The sequence below is a fragment of the Acomys minous genome (genome assembly GCF_964271855.1).
Source record: "Acomys minous genome assembly, chromosome: 2".
NCBI lineage: Eukaryota > Metazoa > Chordata > Mammalia > Rodentia > Muridae > Acomys > Acomys minous.
In genome coordinates, this window is record NC_140484.1 from 109,573,587 (window position 1) to 109,594,407 (window position 20,821).

A 20,821-nucleotide genomic window follows, 5' to 3' on the forward strand; every position below is an offset into this window, starting at 1 on the left:
ATTACAACTGATTTGAGACTCTTAAGTAGAAGCCCCAACTACTGAATCTCACATCAGAGTTTCCTGTTCTTTGCTTCTTTCAAAAACGCCCTCTCTGTAATTCCCTTTCCTCTTGTCCCTTCATGACCACCTGTTCCTGGACTCAGGACTATAGCCTCTCTGCCATTCAATACACAAAGTAGGCAGAAAAATGAACCAGACAAATAGAACGGACACATTTTTAGACTTTTGTCCCTATGGCTAAGTTGACAAGTCCTGCCACTTGGGAAATAAGAAGTGATCCAAAGCAAGGGATTCATTGCTAGGCTCAGGCAGTAGCAGGGATTACCTGGCATGTCTCTATAAGCATCTGTGGAACACCGATCTCCACTGGGCAGCACTGTACTCAAGCTGGGGAATATGAGACTGCTGGAGACCTGAGCTGTTGGCCTCTAGCATGTCCTGTGTTGTCAGGAAAATACAAACACAGAATGGAATAGGGATCACACGGAAGCACCTGCAACAGGTCTTTTTAAATGTGCAGAATTTAAACTTCTGGGTGCATGAGTAGAAATGTGGAGGCCTTTGGAGAAAGTCCACCTGCCCCCAGATGCTTCTGTGTTCATGGCAGCCTTTAGTTGGCTAAGCTGCACCATATGGACATCGTCTGGCTGCCCCCTCTGCCTCTTCCAGAGGGCAAGGATTATTGAGCTGGAGAAATAAAGCAACTGACTCAGAATCCACGTCATCAACACAATTGCTTAAAAAAACAAAAAACAAAACGGATCTTACTTTACCAAGATTTGAGACATTGTATCTTGCTTGTTAGTCTGGTAGAAGGTCCTGAAAGACACCCTGTACCCCATGAACCCCAGTCAATGGTTTGGCATCCTTAAATTCTGAGATGAGGTGCCCCAAACCCACAGGAAGGCCACAGAATAATAAACTTTCAAATGGACCCCAGTGACATCTGTTAGCTCCTACATTATCCAGGCACACGGATCTATTGAGGGAACTGCCAGCTGTTTTCTTTAGCCTGGAGGCCTGGCAAGCCTTATGGGACACTGTAGCTCAAACCAAGACTCTTCCACACACTCTTGTATCTGGTATACCGTCGTCAGCATGTACACAGTGGGATGAGGCTATGGCCGTGTATGACCTTCTCGTTCAGTCTTGGTTTTGCCCAGCTTTTTTGAGCCAGCTATTGCCAAGTTGGTTTTTTTTTCCTGATTAAAAAAAATTGCAGGCTTGGCATGAACTTCATCTTGATTTACAGTATTCACTTATAATTCAGCTCCAGAGATAGCTATTATCCCTGTCTGTTGGGTTATAAAAGAGCTGGTTTGTGTAATGGATGGCAAACGAGATTTGCCTCTGAGTCCATGAGATAATGGAGTCACCTCTTTCTGTTTTTTTGACCCCCCCCTCTTTCCTTGCAGGGCCCTGGGGGGCCAGATGAATAATCTGTCTATCCCTTTCCTCCATCACTTCCCTCTAATGGGCACCTGTACTTTGCCTAGCTAGGACTGTAGGCTTTGCTGTCTTGGAGTTTTGCTGTGTGACAGTTGTTTTCAACTGCCATTGGAATGTTCCCAAAATTCTCAGCGGTTGGTACCCTGGTTCTATAGTCAGGTGGAATTTCAGACCCCCAAGGGTCAATGGTCCAGAACATAGTGGGACCCCAGCAGCTGGGTCACTGGAAATGCTGAATCCACTTAATGACAATATCCATCACAGGTTTTAGGGTGGTCTCAGCTCCTCAGATATCCTGTGGTCACTGCCTTATCAAAAGTCTAGCAGAAGATTTTATATATATATGGGAATCCTAGTGTTTTTGGGACTTTGGCCTTGACACAGCCCTTTCCCTGCTCCTGCTCTTGCTTACTCTTTGCTCATGCACTTCCGGGCCGACAGCTGAATGCCTGCTGGCTGCAGAGAAGGAGCAAGGCTCTATGGGGATGTCAGCGCTGGGTTTAACAACTGTCTTCCCTTTTGCCCAGCAACGAGGTAAAGAGACTAATATCCCAGAGGCTGAGGTGCCTATGTGTCCCCCACCTCTAGGGAGCTGACCACTGGCAGATCTTGGCTCTGCCTTGCAGGGCTACTGGATTCTTAGTGTTTTACTCCTGTGTGCTGGGGTCGGGGAGCATCACAGTGGAGGGCTCGGAAGAGGCTGCCATGACCTTTGTCACCCCTAGGAGCCTCTGTAATACCATCTACCCTATATCAAGACCTGCAGAGGGCATCTTAGAGATAGAGGCCCTTCTTTTTAAAAAGCATACATTAAAATACAGTGGCTTCGTAAGGCCTCATTTGGAGATTGAATTTTTTGAGAAAGCCTTTGGCTAAGGGCACTCTGGGAATGAGGTTTAGGACACAGGGCTCACCTGTGCAGGTCACATCCCTCACATGTCCGGTCTGGGCACTTTTGGAGGGGGCCTCCTGCCAGAGGCTTACCTCCCTCTCTCCTGGTAGATCAAGGCCTTACAGCCTATTTTGTGATTTTTGGGGACTAGGTCTCTTTGCTGCCTTGGGCTCAACTGCATGTAGAGGGGACATGCGGGAACAGATGCCTCGTAAGAGAGGGACCATCATCTTCTGCTCAGTTATAGCCTGAGCTAAGAAACATCTACAAAAGCTTTCCACTCAGACCTGCAATGTGTTCAGACTACGAAAGCTCTTTACCAGTGAGCTAGCTTTGAACAGGTTTCCTATCTTGGCAGTAAATGGCCACTGGTTCATGCATAGGCCAAGCCTCGTTCTGAGAGTGCAGGCTACAATGACTGTCTGCTCAGAACAGCTGTCTCTCCATCCCCCAGCCCAGAGAGTTGATTTGGAAGAAAAGCCCAGGTGCAGTTTGTCACTTCAAAATAATTGATCAGTCTATCCTGACAGTGACAGAATGACAGAATGACAGAAAGCCATCTATGCAGCGCCTGTGCTCATCCTAGGCCAGATTCTGGAGAAGAAAGGGCATAGCCCAGGCCAGGGGCTGTGGGAGAGAGGACTCACCAGCTAGGCTGGGGAGCCTGGCTTAGGCTTAGGCACAGGGATGTGAGTCTGCAGAGGTGGAAGAATCTGGAAGAATCTGGGAAACAAGTCAGGGGGCGGGGTGGGGGAGGGGAGATGTTTGCAGAGGAAAGGCAGGGAGGGGAATGGGCTTGCTTCACTCTGTATTTTATCCCATCGACTCTGGTGTGCAGCTGGTCAGACAGAAGGATTTAGGTGGACATATTGGATGCAATTCATTGTTCCCTGGTCTGGGGGGAACAGAACTAAGAGAGGTCAGGGCTGGGCAGAGAGGAGGGAGGGGGAAGGCTTTGACAGTGGAGCAGGCAAGAAGAGAAGCCAGAAGGAGAAGGTGTGTGTATGTGGAGGGAGGTGAGGAAAGCTTCCATCATCTAAGAAATGAAGAACTGAGTTGGCAGGTGGGGACCAGAATTTGATACACGTCTCTTGTGACCTCAGGAAGATGGCCATGGAGGCATTGTGCTCTTCAGGCTAGGCTGGGTTTTGGTGTCCGTATCCAGGGGCTTCCCTAACAAGAGGACAAGAGCAAGGGCAGACTCCTGGGGGACACGTTGTATGTGCATGTGTATGGAGGAGTAGTCAGTTGAGGTGCAAGGCCAGAGCAGAGGGGGAAGGGAGAGGTGGGTAGCCTGGTGGGGAATCTAGGAGATCATGGTCCTGCATAAGACAACTAACCCTCCATACGCCTCAGAAGGGCTGGTACCCTGTCTTTCCGGCCAGCGTGTGAACAAGCTCCTCATCTTCCAAGATGCCTAACAGTATGTCTATCTCACACAGTGGTTGCTAAATTAATGTCTGAACATGGATGTAACAGAGTGGGTGGTAAGGGGAAGTCCTGAGAACCTTATTTCACATTATCTTTCTCACTTGTTACTTAAAAAAAAACCTTTCTGTACTTTATACCATCCCTTACATTTAACCCACCTCCTTCATTGCTAAGATCAAATTGGTTCAAAATGCAATAGCTTCCAAAGAAAATTCTGGGAATGGTGCCCTCCCAGCTTCTGAGTCACTAAGCTTCCTTTCCAGGCTGTAGCTTTTTAGAAGAGAAAGTCCTCCTTGTATGCAGGTAATCCAGGAATGACTAGACATGACCTGCCGTGTGGCATATTTAGGTGTAAGACTTAGTTTCCATTGTATATGAGACTACCACAATTATCCTCCTACTCAAACCTTCGTGTGCGCACACCTTATTTTCTCAAGAGAAGTTTCTAGAAGCAGCATTTCTAGGATAGAAGGGCAAAACAAAAAAAAAAACAAAAAAACAAAAACAAAAACAAAAAAACATTCTTAGAAGCAACGTTTCTGGAAGAGAAGACTTCCAAGGTCATATTTTGCCTCTGAGGAAGTTTATAAATGGCATACTCACAGTGATGTGCAAGGCTGGCTCATACCCCAAACCTGCCCTCCATCCTATTGTCAAAAGTCGCTTCCTCAAACGGTGCCCAACTTAGTTGGTGGGGGGAGGGGAGATGCCAGCAAGCACTGCTAATCCTCACCATGAGCTGTCTTTTAGATGACAAATGAAGAACCAAGCTGGATCTTAGGGCCTAGAAATGATACCTGAGCCAAATCTACATCATAAGTCCCTGAGTGAGCATCTTTTGTGGGGGGTGGGGTGAGGAGGAGATTGTAAATTCTGACTCAAGAGAGCCATATGGAGTGACAGCACTGTGGCTAGAGGTGGCTGCACCATCGAGAAACACAAAACCAGGGGACAAGTTTCCACCCCCCCCCCCAGAAGTCCCTGGGGTGCAAGGGGAGGGACTGTCACTGGCTTGCAGACTGAATGATTGTGGGCTTTTCCTCTTGAAGACACAACATGAAATTTTTTTTCCTGGACTTGTTCAGGATGCTGTTGAGAGGTCTCCCAATGGCGTGCAGGGGTCCAGGGGGTGGATTGCTCTAGGTAGGTAGGTGACTCCAACCATTAACAGACTTTGTCCCTTGTTCAGTCTCTGGGGTGGGGTGGAAGCATTGCCCTGCTGCCCTTGGATGGAGGACAGCTTGAGTCCTGATGGCAGAAAAGAAGCCGAGGGCTACTTCCTCTTGGCCCTCTGAGAGGGCAAAGTAGGAGCCATAGGAAGATGCCACTCTTGTTTCCAGGTGAGCTTGGGCATTGGCTGGGGTTAATTTGTCTTCCCCTCTGCATTCACCTTCCCTTTGGGATACTCTTGAAACTTCCTGCATCCAGCTGGCTGGTTAGTGGGAGAGCTTCCTTTTGGCCTTTCTGTTCTATGAGTGCCTGTCAGTGAGGGAAAGTCTCTTTCCTAAAGAATGCGTGACAGCAAAGGAGAAACAGGCAAAGATGTCTTGGCTTGTAACATGAACTGTCCTTTCTGGGTTAACACTACCAGAGATCTTCATGATGCCTGCAGACTCAAATCTGGGAGGCCGAGCTTCTTCATTCCCCATGAGCACCTGCAAGGTCCAGAGAGTCCTTTGGGTTCATTGATTAGTTGGACTCAAGAGTGAAGTGAGAATTTGTCACTTATAGTTGAATCTGTGAGTTGTGGCTTGCTGGAGCAGCCGGCTTGATCTCCGTTTACTCATCTGGGGGACTTAGGATACAGATTTGGCTCAGGAATGTATCATTTCCAGGCCCTGAACTCCAGCTCCATTCTTCATCTGCTTCTGTATTAGTGTCTTAAACTTGTTGTCAACCGGTTTCTACGAAGTGAGCAGCTCCAGACAGAACTTTTCTCTCCTGGCTCTGGAGATCAAACATCCAAAATCAAGGTACTGGCAGGTCCATACCAAGTCTTGATGGCAGCTGGCAGTCCCTTGAGTCCCTCTTTTGTAGGTGCCTTGCTTTACTCTGCCCCACTGCACACAGTGCTCTCTTCTCTCTGTATTTGTTTTTGTGGTCTTCTCACAGGGACGTCAGCTATTGGGTTTAGAGCCCAACCTAATCCATGTGCTTTCCCCGTCCAGCTGATTATAACAACAATGTCCCAGTTTCCAAATGAAAACCCATTCGGGGCCTCTGGGGGACATAGATTTTTTTTTCAGGTGTTGCTATTTTATTTACACCATTATAGTCTTTCTACCTTGAGACTTTTCCATCTGGCCACTTATCCCACAGATCCCGCTGTTGTTTTTCTCAGACCTCACTTATCAGGAACATTTCACCTTTGTTTCTGAAGCCTTTAATGGCTCCCCACTGTTGACAGAATAAAGTCCTGTCTCTCTAGCTCAGTTTTAGGAGATCCACCATAGTCTGGTCCTAAATGATTTTTAAAAATTATTTTATTATGTTTCTTTTTTAACATATACATTTATATTACTACTCATGAATAAGACAAACTACAAAAAGCAGGAAGAACCACGAGATAATCATGACTTATATGAATGTTACATTCATAGTGATTTGGCCATTTGCATTTGTCAAGCCTGAAACAACCATCCTTCCTACTTTGTTGGGTCCAAATTTCTGAATGAAAATCAATATCATATCTCTATTTTAACTTAAATTATCTATCTTGATCTAAAAAGATCTTATCCCCTAAGCAGTTAAACTTGATTATAAGACTAAACTATCTGGTCTTCAACCTTATCAGAGACTTGAAAAGGAATAAAAGTTAAATGCCTGAGTGAACCGAAAGTGCAGGTTAGCAGCTTCCAAACTGAAAAAAAATGACAGAGACAGTTTACTGCCGAACAGTCACCCAACACTTGTTATAACATTGGAGCATCATCTTCAGACTTCTAGCCCATTATCTCTGCCAGGCATACTTGATAGGCAGGAGTGATTGAGGACTTGCTTACCCTCTCTTGGCAGAGTTTGGCCGCTGACTCTGCCTGCATCTAAACTTGCCCATTTTTAGGCAGAGTTCTGTCTGTGGTAGGAACGAGGACGTTTTTCCCAGTGGCTATTTTGCCACATTTGAACACAACTCCATAAGTAGGTTCTTTGATGTTGATCATCTTCTTTGAGGTAGGCTGGGTGTTGCCAGGAGTTAACTTGTCAAAGAATCTTTAGGATAATGAAAACATCTTTAAATGTCATATTCTCTAGGTCTCTGAGACTTTTGAAGACCTTATTTAACTATTTTACCTTATATATCTATAGAATCACATATATCTGTTAGACCTAGGGTATATATTCTTGTGATAAAATTAGACTATTATTTGACATGACCAAGATTTGCATCAGTATACAAAATTTTATACCAATGAATTAAAAATAACATTCTTTGTGAGTAACAAGGCCTTGAGTTAAGAAATGGGTTCAATTATCTACCTTTTGTTCTATCCTCCCTCTATATTTTTCTACATCCCCTTTCTTTCCTTTCAGCTCCTATCTCCTTACCTATGAGAGAAAGATAAAGGAAAAAAGAGATGTCCCTGAGTCCAACCTCGTTTTCTTCCTGTATAAGACTAGCAACAACTCATAACCACCTCAAGATAAAAATAAGCTTCTGTAGACCCAGAGAGCAATTAGAAACCTACCCGACCCCCCTTAGAGGAAATGGGATGTCGTTCTCTTAAGGTTTCTTCAGGCTGGCCTCAGCCTACCTGAGAGACGAATGTCTATGCACAGACAAGGCTCCATATTGGTCACAGGTTCTCTGTGGTTTATTACTAGAGGCCATTCTTAGCATGGCAGGAAGATTTGCAGGTGCCTTACTTCTGCTCATCCAATGAGCAGAGAGTTAGCCTTAATTGCTCTGTACACCCTGCACACCTCTTGCAATTATGATATTAGATCTGCATAATGCTTGTGAGAATTTATGTCTTCGGAACAAAAGAACTGGACACTGAAGCTGGATCAGACTCGACAGGATTCATTCCCCTCAGCATGCTGCACACTGACATCCTGCATCCTCCTTGTGCCAGCCCCAGGCACCTCAGCTGCTGTTACCCATCAGAATAGGACAGCTTCCAGGACAGCGATGCAGAAAGCCTCTGATCCCAATTGGTCCAGCATTTCAGTGTGCTGAGGCTGAACCTGTATCTTCTGGTTTTGTTCCTTTAACTGTAACAATTCTCTCATTACATGATATTTCTCCTTCCTAGCCTGCTGTAAGTTAGAGGTCAGCTGAATACTTACTCCATTTCTTTCACTTTTATCAGCTTTAAATTCCTGCAGCTGCTGCAGGCCTTGTGTCCCAAAGGTGGTGTCTGTGGGGCAGGCAGGGATGCGGTGGAGAGGAAGGATCTGCTTAGATTGGATGGACAGAACTGGGCTCTCACGGGCAACTCGTGCTGGGCAGCACGGGCTCCCAGGGTCACCGCCGACATCTTTGTCTCCATGAAAACATCCCAAATGATGTTTTTGACTGCATGTCTCTATACCCTCCTCACATACCCTCCAGGTAGGCACATGCGTTATAGAATGTGTTGTCTCTAGCATGGACTTCCTCCTACCAACACTGTCTGCTGCTTAGATGCTTTCCTTGAATGCCTGTGTCATGTCTTTCTCAGGATAAGATTTGTAAGCTGCTCTGAATGTAGACTGTCGACATACCTGGCCCTGTTCCTCATTTGGAGTGATGCTGCAAATGGGGTCCACGTTTCACCCAAAACCTGTTTGTTATACTTTCATAGGTCCTTGGATTTGGCTCCATTCTTGCATCGTATGAGACTGGAAGCCAAGAGATACCGAGTGTAGTAGGAAAAGGTACTTGTGTGGGGGGATTCACTGCCTACTCCCATATGACCATTGGTAGACAGACCAAGGAGGTGAAAGAAGAGGAGGAGAAACAAACTGAAGGTCATTGGCACCGTTCAAAATCAGCATCTGATAGATGCTCTGAAACCTGGAAAGTAACAAAAAGTTTCTTCCTTGAGGTGTTGAGATCAAGTCCAGGCCCCTGGCACAAGCTGAGCAAGTATGTCATGCTAAGCTTGTCCCCCTCCCCCCACATCCCTGCCACCTTCCCAACAAGAATTTTTTTTTACCCTTATGATTGTTCTTAGTGTCTTTTGCTAGGTGTCAGTAAGTGTAGTGATTTTGAAATCTTTGGCTCTACCAGATCCCTTCCTTGCCGGGTCTTGGTAATGGTTTTATGAATCATATGGAGAAACCCAGGCTAAGGCAAGCACCCTGATAAGGCTGCTTGTCTTCCCAACAGTTTGTGATAGCTTATATGTTTTGATCTTGTCAACTAGCTAGAACTTTACATGTTCGCTTTCATCTTGTTAGACTGTGGTCGAGACAGGCAAATCTGAACTCGATTAAAAATGATATTTTCTTGCACGTTGCCCCTGAAGCCCACAACAGTAGCCCACTGGTCCCTTGCTGTTTGTGCACTTCAGCAGTCAGGGTTCTACACAAGGGCAGAGGGATGTCGGTGTATGCTCTTGTGTTCCCTGCTGGGTATTTGTTGCCGGGCCCTAGTAACATTTGTGTTCAAGTTAAACAATCAAAACATAGGGAACAACTTGAATCCAAGTGTGTCCCAGCCATCTGCTTAAAGAATATATAAGAATTCGAAGAGTTTTGAGACTCAGGAGGAAGGGAGAGGAAGCGGGAGGTGAAGGGCACATCGTTGGTGATTCTGCCCTTAAGCGCTTCTACCCTGCCCCCCACTGCTTCCCATTACTAGAACTTGCCTTTTAACAAAAGTATGAAGAACATGTAACACATAAAGTAGAACATGAAATGATCTTTCAATGACTCCGTGTTCTTGCTGCGACTCAGAAATACTCATTAGGGTAAAAGCCCTCACAGCTGGGTGAGCTAACAGCGGGCCCGCTGTCACTGCACTGAAGGTACAAGGTTGAAGCGGGTGTCACTAACACAGGCAGGCTGGGCTACTCCCAACTCTGGCCACACTTCTGAAATGAAGATTCAGGCATTGCTGTGTTTCCTTTTCCAACTAGACAGTGAATTCCTTGAGGGAAGGGATGAGGCACATTTGGCTTTGTATCTCTGGGTACCACTCAGTGCCTGGGATGTAAAATTCTGGGAACCTAGTTTTGTTTAGTAGAATGCCAGGACTTTGCAAACAGCCAGCTCCCTGTAAACAGAGGACACCAGGCATCCATTTTTCTTGATTCGTATGGAGGATTCTGCTCCATAGTGGGGAGTGGGGTCTTGAGTCAAAGGAGACAACGGGGCAATGGGCAGGAAGCACCAATGCTGCTGGGAGGCTGTAGAATGGGTGGAGGGACAGTGTGATTTTCCCTAGGCAGACGTGAGCACCCATCTATTCGCCACTGACAAAGCATCAGAACGAAAACAGTCCTACTCAAGTCTGGTTTGGTGAACCAATGAGTTTATTGCGGTTATTTAGAGAAGCATTTAAAGGCAGCTGCCTCTCCCAAAAGCCCACCCCAGCGTGGATACCAAGTTATAAAAGCCACCTGGCTGGCCTGCAGGTACCTCTGATGGAGAAAGTCTCCATTCTTCAGCACCTGTATTGCTTTTTATAACCTTGGGCAGGGTGATGGGGATTCCATAAATTGTGAGCTTCCCAAGCCTTGTAAATTTTAGGAATTTCCTGAGCCTTCTTTATTTTCCTTGTCTTATGGGCCTCTCTCCTCCTCCCAGGGTGGAAATTCTTTGAAGGCGGTGAAACAGTTTTGCAAAGAAGATGGTATATTCACTTCTTAGGTTCCCCAGAACGAACTCCCATAGACTGAGGCACTAGGAGACGATTGTCTTCCAGTTCCAGAGGTCAGAGGCATGAGACACATCTCTTTGGGACAGCATGCAAGTGTGAGCCGCGCTGCTGTGTTCCTTCAGGAGGCTCCAAGGGAGAAGCTTGCTGCCTGGCTCCATTTTTAAAGGCATCATTTGGCTCCTACGCCCTTTCATTACTCTTAAAGCCAGCACTTCAGAGTTGGCCTTGATATCTGAGTAGCCTTGCCAACTCCCTCTCCCTTCTGCGGGCTCTTGTCATCAGAATGGCTTAACCTGGTCCATCCAGATGATCTCCTGATCTCAAGGGTAACAGATAGGCACCTACAACTTCAACTCCTCATCAATGCATAACACACTGACAGGTTCCTGGTGAAGGTACAAGCACGGCTTTTGGTGGGACACATTCTCTTCCCAAGAGGGAAGCTCCCGATGGTCATTGTAGTGTTGGCCTCATCATTTGTTAAATGAGAAAACTTGACCTCAGACAGTTTATGTGAATTCCAACTGATGGCTCCACAGGAGAGGAAACTCTCTTGAGCCTTGGGCCATTTGTCACTGGAGCAGCAAGCAGCATTCTGTTGGAAGTGTTGAACCTTTATGGCTTTGCTGTGTCTGGGCCTCTACACTTGTTCAGTCTTATGGGATAGTGCCACTCTGTGGATACAGAATGGACTTGGTCCATCCATAATAAGTTTATTGTGTGAGCAAGAGGATGGACTTTTAGAATCATACCTCTTAAGTGCCCAGCTGGGGACACTGAGCTTTAGTGATCAAAGGCTCCAAAAGTTTGAAATCCTGGAAGGTCCCCTTAGGAATTCTATGAAAAGTGCCTAAAGAGTGGCCACCCACAGCAGCCTTTTCTGCCTTAGCAGTTACTACAGATTTCACCATATGTTTACCCAGCTGCATAAGGCCGGCACCTACAAGGAAAGAGGCCCTTAGCTACTGGGTACTCACAGTGATGGATCTGGTGACTCTGACATAGAGTTTGACTCTTTAAGACAGACGGTAGTCCAGTGGGCAATGCAAGAAGTCTTTAGCCATCATCAGTGTGAGAGGGGAAGAGACAGGAAGACTTACTACATGATTTTTTCACTTGGAAAGAGCAAACCATGATCTGAAGGAAGAGGTTCCCAGAGGAGGTGTCTGGATCTCATTTAGAAAATGACCACTTCCCCACTGCTGCTTATTCACTCAGCTGCCCAGCTTTTCACTGGACCCTCTACGTCTAAAGATGGAGGCTGCCCAAGGACAAGGCCAAAGACCTTTATTTGCTAGGGAAGTAAATGCTTCAGAACTCTGAGATGAATCCAGTCTTTGAAGAAAGACAAGAGACCTTGGGTGGCACTGAGAAAGGTGGCCCTAATTCTTGGATGAGCACTGTGAAGGGACCGGACTACACTGTTGAGTCATAGAAAAGTCACTTCAGCTTAGCACTACAGAGTTTCCTTTCACCCCTAGCAGCTGATAGGTGGAGAAGGGACTCTTGAGCCCCTCCCCTCCAAAGTGGAACAAAAGTGAAGCAAGGCACCTGCGTCCAGGTAAGAACCAGCGTCCAATAGGTGAGGTCGGGTGGCGGGGGGGAATTGGGGGTCATCAGGCCTGAGCTTTTTTTGTATCAAATATGGCAAGTCTTTTACACAGTGTCCTTTGAAATAGGTGGAGCTTAAGATGGCAAAGGGCAGAGGGACCTCTGTAGGAAAGTGTGAGAGGATGAACTTTGGGGGAAGATGCTGAAACGATGGGAATTTGCTGGGCACTCTAGACTCTTCTTCTCGTGCATCTAGGGGCTGAGAAAGGATGATAACGGTGATGATGGATGAGCACTGAGGTATCATGGGGGGAAAGATAGAAAACTTGGTTACCAAGTTCCTGGGGAGACCTACTATAGACAGCTGAAGAATAAGGTTTGGAGGTTACCAGCCTAGGGGACATTGCTTTCGGAAATGACTCCTATGTGGGTAGTAATTACAGATAGTGGTCCTGCCCCCCAAAATGAATGCCAAACCCATGCTAGTTCTGGGCACAAGAGAGACCCAATGCACCTTTCCCCCTCCTCAACCCACAGTTGTAGCTAGGAGGCAGGTCTTGCTAGGAAGAGTCAGTTTCAAAGACAGCAGCTGCTGCCCAAGGCTCCCTGTTCCTCCTTCCCGTAGGTGTCTCCAAGGAGACCCCACGAGGTGAGTCACTTCATAGGCCATGCAAAGTGAAGTCAGGAGGAGAGGGAAAGATGCCAGCTGGCATGCACCGGCACAGGATGTAACCCGGCGAGCTACCTGGGTCCCAATGCCCTTTGCATCTTTCTCAGCTACTGGCAACGGCTCAGGTACGTTCTGGGTACGGGGTTCTCCTGGCCTGAGAAGGCAGAATGCGAAGCTGGAAAGGGCGAAATGACCCACGATGGCTCCCTCGTCTTCCCTTGCAGCCTCCAACAGCCTCTGAGATGTACGGACGTGGTGATTAAGAAAACTTGGCAGACATGGAGACAGAAGCAAGAGGTGAGGGGGAAAGGTGGGTTTTGTTTGTCTGTCTGGTTTTTGAGGGGCGGGGCAGTCTCTTAAACTCCCTGTCCTGGTGGATGACGAGGGAAGTGTCTTGAAGAAACCATCCTGAGGAACTGGGCGTGGAGAAGCTCCCTGAGGACTGAGATGGCCATCTCCGCCGGACCCAGTCTGTGTGTTGCAGAGAGACCTCGGTGGCTAATGTGTTTGATTGTGGGAGGACAAAGACTGTCTTTAAGGCTAATGGCAAATGTCTTTTTCAGTTGTTCTCCACCTTATTTGCGACAGACTCTCTCATTGTACCTAAAGCTGATTGGCCAGAGTGCCTTGCCAGCGAGCCTCTGGGATTTTTCAGTCTCTACCTCCCACTGTTGAGATTACATCTGGCTTTTTACATTTAATTAGTTAATAAAGTAAACTGGGGGCTGCAGCCCTGAGCTCAGGCCCTCGTGCTTGCAGAGCAAGAATTTTAAGTACTCAACAGTCTCCCTAGCCTAAAGGTTTGACTTGACAGCGGGGAAAGTCCAAGGCATACATAGGTGGAGCCAGGCCTTTTTTGCAGGTAGGAGAGTCTTGCCTGGAAAACACCAGTGCTCAGCACTGCCTGTTATCAAGTTACTTTGAGTTACTGGAAACCAAGGACGTAGGGCAAATTGTATCCATCTGTCTTAGTCAGCTCAAGCTGCTGTTAGGAGGACTCTAGACCGAGCCACTTACAAACCATGAGACATTTGTTGTTACAGTTTTGTGAGCTGGTGGTGGATGCCTGAGATAAGGCACCAGCACCATGTCTTATAGCGACAACAATCACATTCGCAAGGGCTCCATCCACAAGACCCAATTACCTCTCACAGGCCCCGCTTCCCAAAGCCATCACACTGGGGATAAAGATACAAGACACAGATTTTTGGGGCAGCGCATTTGGTCCACATTACCATTTATCATTTCTAGAATTAGTATGACACCACTAGTTAGGTTTCTGGTTTTTTTGTGTTTGCTTTTAAACTTTATTTTCACGTGTGTGCGTGTTTTACCTTCATGTGCCTATGTGTACTACATGGATGTCCTCAGAGGTCAGAAGAGACAGTTGGATACCCTGAAATTGGAGTTACAGATGTTTGTGAGTCACCAAGTGGGTGTTGGGAATTGAATCTGACTCCTCAGTGAGAACAGCAAGTGATCTTAGCTGCCAAGCCATCTCTCCAGCCCCAGGTTTCTGAGTTTTTTTGTTTTGTTTTGTTTTTATGGTTTATTTTTCATGTGTATGGACACCTGTCTCTCTGTGTGTATGCTTCATGTATGTTAGTACCCATGGATGCCAGAGAGAGAGAGAGAGAGTCAGATCCATCCCTTGGAGCCGGAGTGACAGGCAGTCATGAAGCTACCTGACTGGCTGCTGGGAGCTGAACGTGGGTCCTCTCGTAAACAGTAAGTCCTCTTCACTAACTGCTGAGCTGTCTCTGGAGCCCCAGGTTTCTGTGGGGGTTTGTTGTTGCTGTTTACTTTTAAAAACACGGAGATGTTAATTACAGCATTCCTCCCGTTCTTCCCATCAAACACTTGCGTGCATACCTCCATACCTTACTTCAAACTCATGGCCTCTTCTTTCTTTGTTATGGCACGTGACCGTGTATGTACATCCTATGTGCAGTAGTCCCAAATAGAACCTGCTCAGTCCATAGAATGTTACTTGTATGGATGTTTTTAGGTTTTAATTTTAAGCAATGAAATTTGATAACAGCCAAGTGACCATTTGAAAATGTGATATGGAGATGATTTACAATGGTCTAAATGTGTCTACTTGACAAGGCTCCTAGATCCGAGGTTCTGATCCCGTGTGTCGTGACCCCTTTCATAAGTGTGTGGAAAAGACACTTCTGATGGGCTCAGGAACTAAGACACTGCTTCTGTCTCCAGGTGGGTCTGCCTCCATGCAGGTGCACCCACAAATGCATGCCTGGCACGATGACATGATGGCACCAGTCCCATTACATACACCTGGAATAAATACAGGTGTATGTGACAGGGTTGGTGCGATAACGTACTTACATGGAACAGTTACACATGTGTAGAGAGCAGCTCTGTGTTGAAAGCAGCAGTGCTGAAGGTAAAATGACACCTTGTGAATTATAATTAGTGGGTAAATGCTGCAAAAAAAAATCTGTATCATGGTAACTTAATTGGATGCTGATCGGTCTTTTTATATTCAGCTGTTGTTGATGATGTGAATACTGCTCCCTGAGATAGTAACAGGTATATAAAACACACACACACACACACACACACACACACACACACACACACACACGTAATCATAGGAAACTTTAATAAAATGGATTGAACTATGCATGAACTATGGACATACATATGAACATAGGCATATGAACGATGTATCTTTTGTACTAGTAAAGCTATTGTTATATTACTTTCATTAGAAAACCATCCCATGGCAATGGATAGTCTAGAGAAGAATGCTAAGAAAAGAAACTATAGTGAGGATTTTTTATGGTATGCTTTAACCTGAATAATTACACCAGGGACTGTGGAACGGCAATGTGTTATTTGTTGTGAATTACTATCAGCCGGATCTCTGAAGCCAAACACATTAAAACACCATTTTGATAGCAAGGATGCGAGCCTTGCCGGCAAGGAGACCAATTATTTTAGAAGAAAAGCTGATGAACTCAGGAAAGCCATACTTGATACTGGTAGCAAGTACCATAGACAAAAGCCCAGACCTAGAAAGACACACATGGTATGTATACTCATAAGTGGATTTTAGCCATTTAGTACAGGATAAACGTACTATAATTCACAGACCCAAAGAAGCTAAGTAACAAGGAGGACCCAAGGGAGGATGCTTAAATCTCCCCCAGAAGGGGAAATAGAATAGACAGAGGGAGTGGACAAAGTAGGAGAGGGAACGCAGAGAGAAATAAGGCTGGAGATCAGACCTGGGAGAGTGGGGGCAGGGGGACAGAAGGCCTGCAGAGAAAAGAGAAACTGTGGCTGGGGGCATCTCTGTGTCATGCAGGAGACCTAAGTCAGATTAGACCTCTGGGAGGAAATGAGAGAGACTCTAGCTGAGACACCTAGTAGCAGGAGCCATGGAGACTGAAGAAGATGCCTCTAACTAGACAAGACTCCTGGTGGAGGGAGGAGAAAGCCAGTGCACCTGCAGAAACTTTGATCCAAAACTTATGCTGACTACAAGATGTGCAGGGATAAAGATAGAACAGAGATGCCCGGCCCAACCCAAGACCCACCCCGTGGGAGAGAGCCAGCCCCTGACACTCTTAAGGACACTCTGCTGTGCTTGCACACAGGGGTCTAGCATCATTGTCCTCTGAGAGGCTCCAGCCAGCACTGCTTCAAAACAGATGCTGTGAGACTCCCAGTCAAACAGTGGGTGTCTTACATAGGGAGTCTTGTGGGAAAATGGGGGAAGGAGAAAAGGACCTGGAGGTGACAGGAGATCCGCAAGAAGACTAGAGCCAACTAACCCGAGCCCAGAGGGGGCTTGCTGAGAATGAAGCACCAACCAAGGACCATGCATAGACTGGACCTAGGTCCCCTACATAGATGTAGCCGATGGGCAGCTCAGGCTTCATGTGGATCCACTAGTGAGGGGACTGGAGGGGGCTGTCTCTGATATGGACTCTGTTGCCTGCTTTGTGATCACTTCTCCATGATGGGACTGCCTTGCCAGGCCACAGGGAAAGAGGACAAACTCAATCCTGATGTGACTTGATGATCTGGGTGGGTGGGTAGTGGGGGGGGCTCCCCTTTTCTGAGGAATAGGGGAGAGGGAGAGGGAGGAGAGGGCACAGCTGGTAGGCAAGGAAGAAGGAGGCTGTGACTGAAGAGTAAAGTAAATGTGTTAATAATAAAACGTAGCAGCCGCTGAAGCTTCATATTTGGTGCCATTCAGAATGGCCAGAGCTAAAAAACCTCACCCCGTTGCTGGGGATTTACAGTTGCCAGTGGCCACATTTGTTACGCAATTGAGTGCAGTTTCCTTATCTAGCAATATTGTCCACAGAAGAACAGATGACATGTCTGTTGATGCTCTTGATCAGGTAATCCAGGAAATTAAAATTGCTCCGCTTCTAATATTGAGTCTACAGACATTGCACACTGCTCGGTTACTGGTTTATGGGATGGCGATTTTACAGATGAGTTTGTTTTCTGCAAACCACAGCTACTGCGCTTGATGTATTTGACACACTTGGTCCATTTCTGAAGAGCGTCAGATCTCTTGGAGGAAGGTTTGTGGTGTTTGCACAGACGATGCTCCAGCTCTGCCAGGATGTCAATCTACATTTCAATGTTTGGTACCGAATGGGTCACCAAAAGTCATCAGAACTTGCCATATGATTCATTGGCAAAAATTAAGAATAAAGATGGTGCCACAAGAGTTGGCAGAAGTAATGAAAAGTGTATGTTCTGTGAATTTTATAAAGGTGAACCCCTTAAGCAGCCAATTGTTTTTGAAACTGCAATGAGGATGTTTTGCACTGCAGTGAGATCGTTGTTGAAAGGAAAAAATTTAGAACCTGTTTTTGAGTTTCATGATGAACTCAAAATGTTTTAAATCCAGAAGCAAGACAGCAGTTCGAAGCCCTTTTCAGTGAACTGTGAATTGTACAATTTCAGTGAATTATGAATTAAGAGTGGATTGCAGAAAATAGCTTACTTGGTTGCCACCTTGAATGAGTTATCAGTGAAAGGACCACATGCAACATGCCTCAATTTGTCTGAAATGATCAAATCATCCAAATGAAGCTTCAGCTTTGGGAAAAAAATTGGATGATAATAAGATTAACATGTTGCCTACCTTATCTCCTTTCTTTGAGGAGCATGACATTGAACCAGACAAAAGGATCACGATGATAATTTCTGTGAAAGAACATTTACACATGCTTGCAGATGAAATTTAATCGAATTTTCCAAATCTACCTGACAACCCCATTCACACTTTCCAGAAGCCCGTTCACAAAAGTGACGATGTCCCTGAGACAGCACAAGAGTTCACTGAGCTTATTAACAGCGACGCCGTGAGAACTGCTTTCTCTGCAATGCCAGCTACACGATTCTGCACCAAGTGTTTGCAGTCTTACCCTGTTCTGTATGAGGCTGTGTTGTGCCTTTTTCTTTCTTTTGCAGCAAAGTATCTTTGTGAAGCAAGATTTTCAAGCTTGTTATCGAGTCTAAATACCGAAGTAGACTTGTTGTGGAAAATGATCTTTGTTGGGCTCTTGTAAAGACTGCCCTGAGAATTTCTGGTCTGGTCAGAAAGAAGCAATCTCCACTATCACACTGATGTTGGCTTTTCGCTCATACTGTAGCAAAATGTAGCGATGTGGTTTACTGCTGTCATATTAAGACTGTTGCCTAGGCTACCCCATGCTTCAAGACAATAATTCCATTTGCTTATAGTTGGGAATAAATATTCCATAATATATAATTACATATTGTTTTGGGGATTAATCACTATGCTTTAATTATGTTCAATTTGTAACAATAAGAATACATCTTGAATATTAGATACTTGCATTATGATCCATAACAGTAGCAAAGTTACAGTTATGGAGTCGCAAGGAAAATAGGCTTATGGTCAGGGATCACCACACGTGAGGTGTATTAAAGAATTGCCGCATTAGGAAGGTTGAGAACTACTGTGCTAGGTGAGTTTCAACATGGTTTTTGAAGGTCAGCCATATGCTCATCAGTATTAACCAGTCCTGCATTAAACCTCCAAGTTTGCTTTAAAAAGTGGGGTTGGAGCCTAGTTTTTTGAGTGGCGTATCAAAAAGGGAGTATTGTACTCAGAGTGTAGAGGCTCGCTGCTAGGGTTTGAGAATTTTATGTGTAAGTGTGAACTTCAGCAGGTTCTTTGACCTCAGTTTCTTCATTTGTAAACATTTTTTAAATTTATCTGTAAACAAAGCTATTAAAAACAACATTGTAGCCAGGCAGTGATGGTGGGCACCTTTAATCCCAGCACTCAGGAGGCAGAGGCAGGCGGATTGCTGTGAGTTTGAGGCTAGCCTGGTGTACAAAGCAAGTCCAGGATAGTCAAGGCTACATGGAGAAATCCTGTCTCAAAAAACCAAAATCCAAAACCAGAACCAAAACCAAAAATAAAACCATGTAATGTGTTGTGATGAAGACTGAGTCAATAGTTAAAATGTGTAGAACAGAACCTGGCACATACTGAGTACTCCCCTGCTGGCCAGGATTCTATCTCAGTACCCGGGATGCACTGAGTACCCCCCTGCTGGCCACAATTTTACCTTCTGTTTTTTAAATCATGTCTTCATCAGAAGGTCTTACCATCAGGCTCTGGTGTGATGGGGAGGAGGGACATGTCACCAAGAGCAATGGAAGTGCTCTGTGTTGTTTCTAGTAGGGGTTTCTATGGGACTCCTCTGGCCAACAATTGGAAAAGATGTACACCATATCTGGTACTGGGCCTTTTTTTTGGCTGGCCTATTGTTTCTGGAAGAGGTATTGCCCCCTACCCCATGACTTATTTTTAAATAAGTGTATATATGCACACACACACACATACACACACACTTATCTGCTTCTACAATAGTAGATTTCCATATGCTTTATCAAAGGTGTTTAGTGTTACTTAGCTTTCACCATGCTCCATCCTCTGTTCTGCTCTCTGTCCTTCACCACCAGCTTAATCCTTCCTGCTCCATTCCCCTTGACCCTGCCTGCTCTCTATGCCTTTCTCCCTGGAAGCCCCCCTTTCCCAGGCCTCCGACTTTTCTTCGAAATGTAGTTAACCGGGACAGACTTATCACAATTTAAGAAATAAAAATTCACTTTGTGTTTTGTCCTGACAGCATGCCCAGGAACAAGAAGGCCCCGGCCCATGCTGAGGACGGACGGGTCTGGGAAGATGTTGGAAGAGAGCGCAAGGAGACGGAAGCGGCAGGGTCACTGCCTGTACCTTGCACTGATCCCTAGCTTCTCCCCTTTCCGATGCCTGATATGTCGGTACATTTGCCAAATTATTTGTGGTTATTTCTAGGTCCAGAGCCCATGAAACATGATTGGAAAGGGCCCACAGGAGAGAGCCCATGGTATCTTTCCTACTGGTACTCTGGTTTTCTCCCGAGCTGGGAAAGTGACATTAAAAAACAGTAAGAAATGAGAACAAAATACGTGGATGCATATGTGTGAAAATGCCATGATGAAACCCACTGCCTTGTATTCTAACCTCCGAACAGATAAATACAGTAATGAAATAAAATAATTCAAGCTGAAGTGAATTATTTTCTGCTTTCAAAGTCCTCTTAGTGCCCTCTCCTGAGCCCTGCAGAGTGGTGGGAAGGGAACAAAGGCATCCATGTCCATCGGGGGCCTTGGCCTTCCTAGCCAGCCCTGGGGTGAGCTTCAGCCCAAGCACTTAATGCCTGCTGAAGTGGGACTGAGAAAGGTTGATGCCATCTCAGTGGTTATTTTCTCCAATCAGGGAGATAGCATGTGTAAAAATGTTTTGAAAGGTAAGCGTGAAAAGTGGCAATTGGCCTCCATGATAAACAGAACTATAAATGTCAAAGACTCTAAACGGTACAATTTCCCTGAATAAGACATTGCTTAGGACAGAGCTTGGCTGCATTTGCACATCTTAAAAGTTTTACTAGGCCAGTACTGAAAATCAGTTATTGCTATAACAATCTTTAATTTGTTTATAAATTAT

General features: G+C 45.7%; 1 protein-coding gene across 12 annotated transcripts; it reads left to right on the forward strand.

The window, feature by feature from the left end:
- The first annotated feature begins 1,601 nt into the window (after positions 1 to 1,601).
- On the forward strand, positions 1,602 to 20,442 carry LOC311608737 (uncharacterized protein). 12 transcript variants are annotated; one of them, XM_084801372.1, is made up of 9 exons: positions 3,122 to 3,767; positions 5,676 to 5,748; positions 8,086 to 8,327; positions 8,560 to 8,632; positions 10,508 to 12,141; positions 12,757 to 12,926; positions 13,026 to 13,124; positions 14,424 to 14,529; positions 19,962 to 20,433. In XM_084801372.1, the coding sequence occupies exons 1-4, from the start codon at positions 3,758 to 3,760 to the stop codon at positions 8,592 to 8,594; spliced, it is 360 nt and encodes a 119-aa protein (XP_084657498.1). In that variant the 5' UTR covers positions 3,122 to 3,757; the 3' UTR covers positions 8,595 to 8,632; positions 10,508 to 12,141; positions 12,757 to 12,926; positions 13,026 to 13,124; positions 14,424 to 14,529; positions 19,962 to 20,433. The 12 variants fall into 12 exon arrangements, 2 of the variants coding, with proteins under 2 accessions (XP_084657498.1, XP_084657497.1); XM_084801371.1 differs by having other exon boundaries at positions 8,560 to 12,141; positions 19,962 to 20,441; XR_014783107.1 differs by lacking the exons at positions 5,676 to 5,748; positions 8,086 to 8,327 and adding an exon at positions 1,602 to 1,986 and having other exon boundaries at positions 3,701 to 5,115; positions 8,560 to 12,141; positions 19,962 to 20,442.
- The last annotated feature ends 379 nt before the right edge of the window (positions 20,443 to 20,821 follow it).

Excerpts from the sequence above, each read along its gene's own strand:
- LOC311608737 (XM_084801371.1), top strand. Across the intron at positions 5,749-8,085 it reads ATCAAACATCCAAAATCAAG|CTTTAAATTCCTGCAGCTGC; the intron begins GTACTGGCAGGT and ends CACTTTTATCAG. Across the intron at positions 8,328-8,559 it reads CCTCCTCACATACCCTCCAG|GTCCTTGGATTTGGCTCCAT; the intron begins GTAGGCACATGC and ends ATACTTTCATAG.